This window comes from Sinocyclocheilus grahami, unplaced genomic scaffold (genome assembly GCF_001515645.1).
Source record: "Sinocyclocheilus grahami isolate Dianchi unplaced genomic scaffold, SAMN03320097.WGS_v1.1 scaffold1196.1, whole genome shotgun sequence".
NCBI lineage: Eukaryota > Metazoa > Chordata > Actinopteri > Cypriniformes > Cyprinidae > Sinocyclocheilus > Sinocyclocheilus grahami.
The window spans coordinates 215,519-229,577 of NW_015506375.1; the positions used below are offsets into that span (position 1 = coordinate 215,519).

The window sequence follows — 14,059 nt, forward strand, 5'->3', positions numbered from 1 at the left end:
TATCCCCTCATCAGTGAAACACTACGACGCTTCAGCCACAGAGAGACTAGCGTGTCAAGCTCAAACTACAGGTGATCTGTTAGAACACATGATTTTAAACTAAAGTCAAATGAGAAAATATGTAAGCGCAAAACAACTGAAGGATGACAGAATTCAAAATCTGTTTTGTAGGGAATATTGGGATTAGGATTTTCTCCCATTACCTTGCAGATCTTTCGGTATCTGGTTAAGTATCTTCAGTATCTGGTTCAGTTATCAGGTAAGTAAGTCTTCACAAACACATTGTGCATGATGATCAACTAAAATTAAAAAATAAAAACACACCTCCATGACCCTCCCCAAACCATGCCTGACTGGAAATGCCAGTCCAGATTGACAGAGCTGCGGATCTCAAATCATTGCCCAGAAACACAGAGCTAGAAACAAGGTGCTTAAGGAGTAAATAAAATAAGTCTTTATCTGACCTAAAAGCAGCCTGAGATGATTAAAAAAAATTTCACTACATCAGGCAAAACAGATTATATTTGATTCCCTCCAACCACATGAAAAGCTCTTGAGGGAAAAACGCTGACCAACGTTTTCAGACTGTAAATCACAAGTAAGACTGGGTATGGCTTGGCAAGAGACATTTCAACAAACATTTCATCTCCACTATAAACAAACCATACACTCAAACTGACTCCAAATCAGTCTCATGAGATTTCAGCTGCAAGCTGCTCACTGCTGGTACAATTCTGCCAGTGACTCACTGAAAGAGGATCAGTCTTTTTGGTTACAACTTACCTCAAAAACAAGCTAGCCACCGTGATTAATTTTAGAGAGAGCTATTACTGTTCTTTCTATGGGTTTAGGCCAAACAAATGATTTCAAGATCTGGGCTCAGATCAAAACAGACCACTTGCATCTCAAGTGCAACCTGTGACGAAATTCCTCTAATGCACAGCATCAATTAAACCTTGATGGTTTTATAAACTACTGACCCAACTTCATCCACAAATGTCTGACTAGTAGTAGTTATAAAACTCCAACCACCAACAAGTGTATCTAACTTTACACGCATACCGTTTATTTATATCATCGCAAAATGTAAACTATATCATTGCACAGCTTTCGATTTACATTTAAATATACCCAAGGTAATTTGCATACATACAGTGCACTCAGCCATAGCAATGCATACTGTATAGCAAACCACGGATTAGTGTTTTTATCATCACAAAATGCACATTAAATTATCAAGATTTTCTATAACGCTACTTTGAAACAATGTGTATGCTATTGTAAGTAAACCTGACTTGACTTAAAAAGCAGAACAAGGCAACCACATCTATATTAAATCTTCCCAACTGCTGAACTTTCTGCAAGGGTATAGCAAGTAAACAAGAGACATACTACATCTTCTTAGACACCAACTAAAGAAATCAAAGTGAAGCCAACGTGGCAAAGTAATATCTGGAATAAACTGTTGACATCTCAAAACAAGCATTTTTGAAAACACAAGGCTCTTCTTTCTGTGGTAAAGAGGAAACCTATTAGTTAAGACTGTTGCGTTGTTTCCTGTTTGTACAACAACACTATTATTATACCGTTTTGCTGTGAAAAACAAGCAGCTAAAGAGGTTTTGAGTTGACAGGTAAACTAGAGAATCATAAGCTGTATTTTCTTGTAGCTAACTAAGCCATGATCTGACATGACCATTTAGGAAACCAAAACAAGTTTTGTTTGGTAGTAAATGGGTCGATGATATTTCTGTTTTTTAAAAGATAAGAAGGATAAGACTCACCTGGCCAGTGGAGTCAATCATGGGTAACAGTGGTGTCCTGGTCGACATCTTCTGAGGCTGGATTTGGCTGGATCTGAAACTGAACGTGTTCACAGCTCTCACAATTCAATCAAATGTGACATCGGCACAGCACGATGAGAAGTGTCCAAAGTCCAGCTTGTAAAGAGCCCCTGAGCTCGGTGCGAGTCCCCAAACCAGTACAGATTAGCTTTTAAAAAAGTCCCGTCATTAAGTCATAGTTTGTTTACTAGTCTCGGCAGGAACGTGAATTTTATTGAAAAATTTCGACGAACCCTATCGGCGGGTGTCAACACTGAATGCCGACTTCCTATGTAATTTTCTACTGTTAACGTAGTAAATGTTCTGGTAAATTACAGCATTAAAGAAGAGACAGATTAATCTGAACCCTCAGCTGATGAAAAACAACAAAATTGTTCCCAGCACAAATGTGCAAAATCGAGTCCGAGGACTTCCAAGTTTTATTAGGCCGGGTGGCAAAAGGGTCCCTAATTTAGCCGTAACTATCAATACTCGGCTGTATATTGTTGTGCATCTGTAATGTCAAAAATTTTCGTTTTCTTCTTCTCAAGCCTGAGGAAAGACACATGAAAGTCCCGCTTAGCACACAAAAAACTTTACAGCAAGTTATCGAGCTGCTCCTTCCAGTCAGCCAAGCAGCGCTCAGATCAGCGTTACTCCGAGTAATGATCCGTCATACAGGTGTCAACATGCCCGTTTCAAAACCAAATCAAATACCTGATGTCGTCTCGAGGTGACAAACTAACGATCCGAGCACAAAATCACCGCGGAGATGCTCGTATACTGGCTCTCTGCGCCTCTGAAAATCACATCTAACCTGCTAACGCGCGTTAGCTGGCCGGGTGACTTCGAAAAAGTCGCAGATATTTTGACAGTATGATTGTAAGAATAGGTCCTAACCGTTGCCCGGTTGTTAATGGCTGTAAAATGGTCGGTTCCAGTCGTTGGTACGCGACAAATTACATCCGTGAGCCGTGAAAAGCCGTACAGTCGAGCGGTCACGACTGGTACCGCAGCAGCGCCGGACGCCAGTGTTGTTTGCGTTCAAGAGAAATGTGAAACCAGGCTGTGGTGGATCGACTTCTTCTGCCTCTCTCACATGGAGCTTTAAAATAAAAGTCTTTTATTCATTTTATTCGTTCGTTTTAAAATTAAAGCATTATATGTATATTCGATATGCAAAATGAGCTGGGGTTTTTTTGTTTGTTTTAATAATAACGTCTTTGTAAATCAGTTATTTTTGTGTTAGGCTCATGTTAGAAACAGAACAAAAATCGAACCTCACAGTGTGTGTGTGTGTGTGTGTGTAAAATATAAATTTGTACTTTAAAAATTCACATAATTATATTGAAATGTATGTGCATTTAGTACATTTTCCTCATTAAAAAGTTTTGCATACAAACATGTGAGCATATGAGCAGTGCTTTTGGAAAAATCTGTTAAAAATGATGCATTCTCTCATAAGATGAAGACACCATTCAGATTCTACATGGGATGAGTTCTTTAATGGTGGTTGCCATGTTTAGATCACTGAATAAATTAATCACAGATGCCAAATACACCTGTGAATACATTCTACCTGCAGTATACCTGTAAGTACAAAATACCATTACTGTAAAATGCAAATAGAACCTCTTTGGGATTACTGTCGAATTACAGATCATTCTCATTTTACACATAGAGAGGGATGTGGAAATTTCTGTATCAGGAAAAAAGTGAAATGAGTGGCATAAAAAAAATGTAACTAAAACAGAAACTAAGACTTTTCATTACTAAAAAGATAACACCTCAGGAAAGCAGTAGCAGGTGAACCTCTATTAATTTAAAATAAAACGTCCCTGAAGAAATTCATACAGGTTTGGAACAAGTTCGCCTGCTACTGGTTTCCTGAGGTGTTATCTTTTTGATAAGAATGTGGGGAACCAAACAGTTGACGGTAGCCACTGACTTCCAACATTCTTCAAAATATCTTCTTTGAAGTTCCATAGAAGAAAGAGTATACATATATATATATATATATATATATATATGTGTGTGTGTGTGTGTGTGTGTATATATATATATATATATATATCTATATATATATATATATATATATCTATATATATATATATATATATATCTATATATATATATATATATATATCTATATATATATATATATATATATAGGCTTTTTTTTATTTGTATCCTTCTTTTATTGTTTCTCTAGTGCTTAAATGCTTTGTGTCATTATTGTTTGTTTCTTTTAGCCTTGTAAAGCACTTTGGTCAAAACCAGTTGTTTTTAAGTGTGCTATACAAATACACTTGTTTTGTATATTGTATTGTATAAAGAAAGTCGTACAGGTTTGGAACAACATTAGTGTGTGAAAATGATGACAGAATCTTCCTTTTTTGGATGGATTTGGATTTTCCCTTCAACAACAATTGCAAACAAAATGCACAGTACTGTAAATGTGAGCAAATACTGTTTCTTGAAGCTCCAGAGGAAGGCAATGAAATCACACATCAGTGCAAACCAGATAAACAGTCTTTGAAAAGGTTATGCGATCATTTAGCCGTGACTGTCAAACTGTTTAATAAATTTGACTGCAATATGCTGTTTAGCAGTCTTGCCTGCATTATCTGCAGATTGAAGTTGTTCTAAAGTCTGATTGAGCTGAACTGAAAATTGTACATATATACATTACATATTTTTGCCATGCATTTTTCTTTTTTTTTTTTTGTTGCTAATCTCTATGGCATTCTGATCTGGACTGTGAATGAAGGAATGAATACTCTGCTGCCATCTCTAGGCGTTTTGTGGAATAAAATCAAATAAGGTGTAAAGCAAAAATAATGCCTTTTTTTTACACTTTACCTTTTTTTATTTCCTTCTTTTTTTTGTCCAGAACATAAACAGAAGATACTTTGAAGAACACTAAGGTCCAAGAATTTTCAGTTTTGGGTGATCCCTTTAGTTTAAAGAGTCAAGGTGAATGTTAAGCAAATAATCCTTGCCATTGTGAAACTTCCGATTTTAAAGGTTATCTGGGAAAATCTCCCTGATAAACTAAATATCGTGTGAAAAATACTGCATGTTTTATATGAGCTACGTTATATGGCCAGCGTTTCGTCATTGGTCTAGGATGATGTCACCTGCACCGAAACCCCGCCCCTCATCCTCCACATAGCGCTGACTGTCTGATGCACACGCACAGTACACAGAAGCGCACGTTGCGTTGCGCTGGTGTACACATGGTTATTGTGTTAATTGTGTACATTTGCGAGGACAAGCGCTCTGAACAGTATGAGGAAAAACTGCCTGAATGTCATATCCCGATGGACATCACTGGATTTTTAAAGTGTAACCCGCACATTAAGGAAGACCATAGATAGCCTAACTGCAGCTATGTAAATGTCTCGATCGGAATAGTCGCGGGGAGAAACACAAGGATCTCATTTATCACAAAACATGAAGATACAGCGGACGTACAGCTTATAACGTAAGTCATTTTTTCACCTCGTTTTATTTTTGAGGCCTTCATAATATGCAATCATGTATCTGTGTGTTTCCAGCAATAAAGGGTAGTCTACTTAATGGCCACTCTATATTTTGTTTCAACAAAATGTCGCCCAATGAGAAAGTGCGAAAAGCTGTTATTCATATTCAAAAAGTAATGATGATAAAAATCTTCCCTAGTTCACGTTCTAGAGCTTGTCTATAAGGATGCCCATTAGAAATCCACGCAAAACGTTCGAATTGTAATGCAAATGCATTTGAAATATAATAAGCATCGTTTCTTTTAGCATTCACACTGAGATGGTAGTGAAACTGAGCTCAAATGGCGAAGAGACACTGAACTACAGTGAAAGCGCATTTGAATTTGCGTGACAGCATCAGCGTGGCCTAACAAGTGACAGTCAATACAGTTGCAAATCTGTGGCGGACGTTCTTGTTTTCCCTTTCAGAGACTGTAGGCCTGTATAATATTGTGCTTTTAATATATATAATATTTTTTGGGGGGTGAAACATCTATGTAAGCGTTTGCTCAGATGTCGCATAACGCGCATTTTTTGCTTGCACAGTTTGTAGTAGAGACGTTAGAAACAAAGGCTCCTAATTAGTGCTGTGATTCCGCTTTCCAGTGAGAGAAACTGGAAATTTAGGGGCAATGAACGTAATGACGTGTGACGATGCGCGAAATCATTCCAGTGGATTTCAGCTTCTTATCTTGTTAACCTTCCCACAATTTTTATAATGGTTTAAAACAATGCAGTCATTTCACTAGGCAAAGAGTTGAGCAGGCCCATGCAGACTGTTGACTTGAATTTAAAGGGGTCATATGATGCGATTTCAATTTTTCCTTTCTCTTTGGAGTGTTACAAGCTCTCCGTGCATAAAGAAGGTCTGTAAAGTTGCAAAAACTAAAGTCTCAAATCCAAAGAGATACTCTTTATAAAAGTTCAGAGTCAGCCACGCCTACCTAAAACGGCCCCACATGTCTACCTCACTATGTTGGAAGATTTGCATAACGCCGCCCAAATGTTCACGCAAAGAAAGAAGGCGTCTTTGGAGTGTTACAAGCTCTCCGTGCATAAAGAAGGTCTGTAAAGTTGCAAAAACTAAAGTCTCAAATCCAAAGAGATACTCTTTATAAAAGTTCAGAGTCAGCCACGCCTACCTAAAACGGCCCCACATGTCTACCTCACTATGTTGGAAGATTTGCATAACGCCGCCCAAATGTTCACGCAAAGAAAGAAGGCGTAACTTTTAGTCTCACTGTAGTATTGTTGACGCTGCAGCCATGTGGTAAAGACGCTGTGTGCTTCGTTGTGAAAGCGAAACTACTTTGTTTGGTCTTCCAAAAGAGGACGATATCCGCTTCGTCATATACGAATGAGCGGCAACCACATGTGACGGATATCCGCATCGATATTCCGGGGTCCGTCACATGTGGTTGCCGCTCATTCGTCGCATCTGCCGGGCGCGCCGTTCTCGACTCCGCCGCCTCAGCTCGCTCCAGCCCAGCCTCAGCGCACCCTAAGCCGGGGCTTCCCCTCACGCTAGGCCGCTGTGTTGTTCGTTTGTGAAAGCGAAACTACTTTGTTTGGCCTTCCAAAAGAGGACACGACTACAAATCAGTGGTTAAGTTGTATTTACAACACTGTTCCAGAGCAGTTTAACCCAAATATCCAGATTTGTGCAGCACATTTTATGGAGGACTGTTTACTGATCCTGGGAGAGTAACGTTAGACTACAAGCCGGCTGTTCTGACTCACGTAAGTACGTTTTCATTTAAAGGATTTGCCACTGATGATTCAAACGCGAGTTTTGGGCAGTAGAGTAGCCCTTGTTGTTTGTCATTTCTCCGATCACAAATGCAGAGTTTTATGTTGACGCGGCGCGATGCAAAGCAACGCGTAAAAAGACAGTATAAGTCATTATAATCAGTAAATATGTCCCCAATGGATGCAACAAATGCCTCGTTTGTAATGGGTTTTAATGTTGTCTCGTCGCTCTGGCCTGACAGGGCATCAACAGTATGTGAGGGGCGTAACATTTCCGTCTCACGCTTGAGGTATTTGGCCAATCACAACGCACTGGATAGCTGGCCAATCACAGCACACCTCGCTTTTTCAGACCGATGAGCTTTGTAAAAATCGACGCGTTTCAGAAAGGCGAGGCATAGAGGAGAAACAATAATGTACAGTATGTGGAAAATAATGTGTTTTTTGAACTTTAAACCGCATAAACACATTTCATTACACCAAATACACAAAATAATGTTCTTTTTAGCAGCATCATATGACCCCTTTAAAACATGCAGAGAAATTATGTACGCCTGTCTATAAATTAAAGATAGATGCTTGTTACAACATACTAAATAGCAATTAGGTTAAGCCTAAATAATGAAAAATGTTAATGTTGTCACAAGAATAATTCTTATTACACATTGATTGGGGGAGCAATCATTCTAGTTGATCAATTCAAGTGGCATTTAATTTGTTAAAATAATTCTTGCACTGACACTTTCTTGTCACAGTATTTTGTAGGTTACTGATAAATGACCAGCAGATGAATATTTAATATGACTTGATGGTTAATAACATTTCTTCTTTGAGACTTAGAGACTTAATTCACCTTAATATAGCTCTTAATGATAAATATAAAAATATCTAACATTAAAAAAATTACTTCCTCAGTATTAAATCTGTGTTACATCCCTGTCGCAGACAATTTTATAAAGTGTGGGGACAAAATCAGCCATGACCATTATGAGATTTAGGTCTTTCAGTGATGTATCAGATACAGTGCATGTTTGTTTTTATGGTTCAGTTACCATTTTGCTGCAACATTACTGTATTTACACAACTGCACACTGTTCTTTGTGGTGATATCAATGAAACCTGATCATTGTAGTTGTTTTTGTGCTCAGCCGGTACCTGAGCTCATCAGTGCTGATGCTGCACATCTCTGACACAAGCACATGCTGATGCCCAAGCGTGTGCTGCTGTTCCACTGCTGTACGTGCTTCATTGCAAAAAAAACATTACACACATGGTTTCTGTGTGAAATACTGCTGATAAGATGTTTAGTGTGTGAGTTAAAGTGATTGGAGTGATGTTGACTTGCAATATGACAAATCTGGGTCAATGTTACCACCCACCCCCCTTCACTACCACAGGCTACAAAAGGCAAGACTGAAAAAAGCAAAGAGGATGAGGATACCATCACCAGGCTCTGTGCGTGAATGTATGCATGTGGAAATAAGAGCATGGTGTGCTGGCTCTGTCCTGGGGTCATTTGTGTGTGTGTGCGTGGGGGGGGGTTGTGTTGGGGTATATGTCTGAAGTGCTGTTGTGCATGTCCCCCTCCTCCACGAGGTCAATGGATGATCCAGCCATGTCACATCCTGTAACTGTTCTCTCTGAGCTGCTTTATATTCTCTTTTACACATACACATTTTTTCATCCTTCTCTTGAGTCTTTTTTCTGTTTTCGTCATTCTGTACTTTATTCTTAAAGGAATAAAAATGAAAATTCTGTCATTATTTACTCATTCTCTTTTCATTCCAAACCCAATAATTTACTTTGTTCTGTGGAGCACAAAGAGAAGCCTATTTTCCATGATATTTTTATGCAATGACGATGATGAGGGACTGAAGATGCATTATAAAATTGGTCAATATGACTTGTACATATTCCAAGTCATTATCCAGTCTCTATTTATTGCAATACCTCTGAAAATACCAACACAAATGCTCTCCTTTTGTGTTCCGTTGAAGAAAGAAAGGTGTACGGGTTTGGAGGATGAATAATGGCTAGATGTTCATTTTTAACTGATCTATTCCTTTAACCTTCTTTTGGTCTTTTCATTGACATTTCATAATGTCTAATACGATCGTTTCAAACTGTCATTATTTAGAATAATGAGCTGATCTTCTCTGCTCTGTGGAGAGGTGATTAGTGCAGCCATCAGATTATATTTCTATTATTAGAAGAATGATAACATTATTCCATTTACATTTCATTACATGTTTGACTATAACAGATGTTTTCGAAATAAACTCTGTAAATGTGTGTCTTAATAATCTCCAGCAAAACAATGACTTTTTATAAACAGTCAAGAAGACAAGGATGATATATTGCAGGACAGTCGTGATAACCAAGAATACTGCATGCAGAGTATCATCAAATTATCTCAATATTACCCTGATGTGACATCACTACAAAGCTGCCTCCTAATTTGTATAGTTCTTTACACGGTTTGCTTGCATGCTTGTAAGGATTATTTTATGCCTTCGATAAATGTGAACCCCTGGAATTTGTTAACAAGGGTACTGGGTCAGAAAGATTTTTCTGTTACTTTAGAATTTCTCCTACCGACAAGACTGTGACATACCCTTGTGCTGTTCATTATTGTTTCACAGTGTTTAATAACTAGTAAGGTTGTGAATGACTAACAGAAGACTGTCTTCTGTACTTAACTCATCACAATTGTTGATGTAATTCCTTGTGCTGTGACTAATATTAAAGGGTTAGTTCACCCAAAAATGAAAATTAGGCTGTGTTTTACTCACCCCCGAGGCATCCTAGGTGTATATGACTTTCTTCTTTCAGACGAATCCAGTCAGAGTTAGATTAAAAATTGTCCTGGCTATTCCAAGCTCTATCATTGCAGTCAGCGGGTGTTATAGGGCTTTAGTCCAAAAGAAGTTAAATAAAAAGCGCCCATCCATAAAAAAACCACCGTCTCACACGGCTCCGGGGGGTGAACAAAAGCCTCCTTTAGCGAATCGATGCATTTTTGTAAGAAAAATATCCATATTCAAAACGTAATAATCACTTTAATCTAGCTTGCGCTCACTGTTGTAAACGGAAGCCGTTCCGGGCTGATGACGTATGAGGTCGGCTTTGCGGTCGGAAACGCAGCGGAGAGATCAAAACAAAACAACGGTCACTAATTAGAAGTACAAAACGCAACGCTGGCCTCATACGTCATCAGTGGCGCAAGCTAGATTAAAGTGATTATTACGTTTTGAGTATGGATATTTGTCTTACAAAAACACATCGATGCGCCACAGAAGGCCTTCGTTCACCCCCCGGAGCTGTGTGAGACTTTTTATTTTATGGATGGGCGCTTTTTATTTCACTTCTTTTGGACTGATGCACTACAACACCCGCTGACTGCAATGATAGAGCTTGGAATAGCCAGGACAATTTTTTATATAACTCCGACTGGATTCGTCTGAAAGAAGAAAGTCATATACACCTAGGATGGCTCTGGGGTGAGTAAAACACAGCCTAATTTTCATTTTTGGGTGAACTAACCCTTTAACTGTATATGCAATACTGTGTGTCTTCAATGTTCATATTTTAAAAATTACACAAGTACCATAATGAATGAACACTATTAATATTAATTAGTCTTTTATCTTTTTGCATCCTAACCACACAGCTTCGCTCAGCCCCAGATGCCTCCGCTCCCTCTTGACGAGCGCATAGTGGTTATTCAGCGGCCCAAAAGTTTGGCCTTGCGCGTGGCCTCCCCACCAACCACTTCACAGTCTTCCTCACACCGCCCAGCCACTCACAACGAGCCCCCACCCCGCTTACCACAACCCCAACCCCCACCACCCCATTCCCATCCAGGTTCCAAATACCTGTCTCTGGAATGCAAGCACAGGCAATCTTCCCATGTTCAGAGAGATAAAGGAGAACGAGGTGCTCCCTTTGAGGGCAGCGGCCACAATACTAGCCATTGTCACAGCAATGGGACAGTAACTTTAGGTCCCAGACCTCACAAGCACACGCATACCATTGACATTAGAGTGTCTTTGGACAAAGGTGGAAGAGGAGGATCTTACATAGACCAAGGCCGCAGCAGTAGTCTTACCCGAAGTGGAAGCATCAAAGGGAACAGAACTAAACGGGTGTCACTGCACTTGGATCCAGGGCAAGGCGAAAGGAAATGCAAAGGAAAGTCTTCCGAATTAGTGGAGAAGCACCACCAGAACCATCATCAGAGTCAAAACCGGACTCAGCACAGTAGCCATCATCCGAACCAACTCACAGTCTCTCCTGGAGGGATCTTAGAATTTGTACCAGCGCAGAGACAGCAGTCAAAATCCAAGCCAACAAGAGAGAGAGACCTGTCATCAAAGTCTTACTCTGCAACTGCCAGCCACCCATTGCACAGTGAGAGGGACGTATCATCTGTAGGAAACAAAGAAAACTCCAAACTGGGACCCGGCCACCAACTGCCCCACGCCCACAGCCTATCCCGTCACCACAGTTCAGCCCCATTACCCCATGCTGCCATCCTAAACCCTCACTACCCTGCTGTACCACCCTCACTCCCTTCCCGAGCGCCTTCCTCCTACCAGCACATCAGTCAACCCCGTCCCTCACACACTAGAGAACATCGGCCCCAAATTCTTCACGCTTTACCCCTCTCCCCTACTTCCTCCCAAGGAGGCTTCCCCAGTCCTGACCACACATGTACAATTGACTTTTCCCACCCTTGTGGCTGTTGGAGGTTGGTTCGTTGTAGAAGAGGTAGAGGTCACTCGGCTGGCTGCCACGGTCGTAGTACAAGCCCATCCTCTTCATTTTCCCACGCCCCAGGAACAAGTGCTGCCAACGGAGGTGGCGGAACCATGGGATTGAAGACTTTAGGAGGGTGTCTGTCAACTGCTTCCACCACCAACACCTCCTCTTCCAACAGCACTGTCTCGGACTGTCGCACAGGGCTGCTCAGACCTTTGGGTTGTGCATCCTGTTCTGGAGAAGCTGGAGGTTTTGAGAGCCCTGCTGCTTTCCGTAAGAAACTGGTTGGGGGTTGTTTACCTTGTACTCCCCTTTCCTCATCTGCACCTCTTCGAGCACTCCAGAGTTGCGTCAGTGGGTGCAATCCTAAAGCAAGCCAAACTGGCAGCTCCACGTGCAGTTACTGCAGTAGTGACCCCATTGTAGTGACCTTTAACCCGCACAGAGGGAATCCTCCCAACATGGGGCGTAATATTGATGCACATACCATGGGAGGATACCAGCCTGATGATGACGATTACAGTGTACGCACAATCTGGCCGGAGGAGCTAGCGAAAAAGATGACTCGCTCTAAAACTCAGCCTATCCATCACAATGCAGGTATTGGAATGGGCTCAGGGAGGACCTGCATGGGCCACAACCAGAATAGTGGCAGTGGTGGCAATCCTGTAATCCTGGACTGTCGGAACCTTATGGAGTTCACTCGTTCCCAGTTGACAGATCAGGCAGGACGACGGAGGCTCCAGCAAGGAAAGATGGCTGTTTTGGACTTTATCGGATCAGGGAATAGTGGAGACCAGGGTAGAGATTCCCTCAAGCGGCTTTGGAACAAAGGAGCAGATGCTTGCATGGGGGATGGCAATGGGTTTGATGATGAAGTGCTTCCACAATCCCTATCCCTCCGCTCTCCATCTCCAGATTCCCCTCCATCCTTCTCACCCCCACCCTCTGCTCCTAGCACGCTTATTAAGCCCAAACTCAAACAGCGAGAGAGGGAAGGTGGACACACCTTACCCTCAGCACAGTCGCTCCACTTGGTCCTCAACTCACTCAACAGAGAACAAGATGAGGAAAATGGACGAGGTAAAGTTGCTAATGTGCAAGTACACAGCAGGTTGAGTGACATCTTTATAATGTGTTTTTTTGACCATTCGACAATTCAGAAAGATGAACATAATCTCTTCACATTGCCAGTCCCACTTGAATGTACTGACCTTGATTTCATTTTCTCATCTTCCATTAGGCTGTATGACTTTCTGCACTGATAGTATTCAAATTAAAATTATAGTTCAGTTAATCTGTGGGGTGCATAATCCTCCTTAGCCTAGCTTCAGAAGAATGCCAGAGTTACATTGATGCCCTAGTAATGTAACTCAAGTTCAAGTTTTTCTCCTTAAACACTTTCTACCTTTAATTATTTTTCTTAAAACTCGGACTGCTTTATTCTCTGTTAGATAACTAAAGGATAATAGCCATTCTGTGGAGGGAGAGTGATGGGACTTCAAACAGGAAAGATAAGGAGGAAGGATTAAAATTATTTTAAATTATTCGATTTTCTTACATAAGGCCTTGATGACATCATACTCTGACAGGATTTTAACCCGTCATTTTTAATTGACTGAAAAGAGTCCTATACCAGCATACCTCTCTTAGATGGTCACACAGAGTGAAGTATTTAAACATATAAGAAAACAAAAGTACTTCTTGGAATGATGTTTCTGAGACACATGCTGCAAACTCTGCTCCCTACAAGAGGGCACATTGTTCTTCCCAAAAACACAACTAAATGAAAGTAGATAATAATCAAACTTTTCCCTCCCTCTTTCTTCATCCCTCCCAGCTTCACTATCTGAAGAGAGTGTCATGACCCCAGATATGGAGAATGCTGTGATCAGCCCCATCCTCCCTTTCCTTTTTCTTGGCAACGAGAGAGATGCACAGGATTTGGATCTACTGCTTCGTCTCAACATTGGTTTTGTGGTCAATATCACAACCCATCTTCCCCTCTACCACCTGGACACAGGCTTGGTGCGTTACAAAAGACTCCCTGCCACTGATAACAGCAAGCAGAACCTGCGACAGTATTTTGAAGAGGTTTTTGAGTTTATTGGTAAGAGAAATTGTCAACTCTTGTAGTTTAAGCATTTACAAGGGGGAAGTCGTGGCCTAATGGTTAGAGAGTCGGACTCATAACCCAAAGGTT

At 40.7% G+C, this 14,059-nt stretch overlaps 2 protein-coding genes across 15 annotated transcripts in view; one reads left to right on the forward strand and one right to left on the reverse strand.

Moving 5' to 3' along the window:
- The window catches only part of LOC107567913 (serine/threonine-protein kinase MARK2-like), a 49,695-nt gene extending 46,786 nt beyond the window's left edge, over positions 1-2,909 (reverse strand). For 12 of the 13 annotated variants that reach the window (XM_016253712.1, XM_016253711.1, XM_016253707.1 and 9 more), the window contains exon 1: positions 1,784-2,909. In XM_016253712.1, the coding sequence (XP_016109198.1) occupies positions 1,784-1,831 (48 nt within the window). In that variant the 5' untranslated portion in view covers positions 1,832-2,909. The remainder of the gene's footprint in view (positions 1-1,783) is intronic. The other variant, XM_016253700.1, reaches the window with a different exon arrangement.
- Positions 2,910-5,019: 2,110 nt separating this feature from the next.
- Positions 5,020-13,792, forward strand: LOC107567921 (uncharacterized). 2 transcript variants are annotated; one of them, XM_016253723.1, is made up of 4 exons: positions 5,020-5,309; positions 8,493-8,550; positions 10,766-12,949; positions 13,664-13,792. In XM_016253723.1, the coding sequence occupies exons 3-4, from the start codon at positions 10,782-10,784 to the stop codon at positions 13,707-13,709; spliced, it is 2,214 nt and encodes a 737-aa protein (XP_016109209.1). In that variant the 5' UTR covers positions 5,020-5,309; positions 8,493-8,550; positions 10,766-10,781; the 3' UTR covers positions 13,710-13,792. The 2 variants fall into 2 exon arrangements, with proteins under 2 accessions (XP_016109209.1, XP_016109208.1); XM_016253722.1 differs by lacking the exon at positions 8,493-8,550.
- Positions 13,793-14,059: the final 267 nt, after the last annotated feature.

Bases quoted from the DNA above. Each gene is read 5' to 3' on its own strand.
- LOC107567921 (XM_016253723.1), top strand. From the start codon at position 10,782: ATGCCTCCGCTCCCTCTTGACGAGCGCATAGTGGTTATTCAGCGGCCC. The intron at 12,950-13,663 runs TAATGTGCAAGT...GATAATAATCAA, and splicing joins AATGGACGAGGTAAAGTTGC to ACTTTTCCCTCCCTCTTTCT.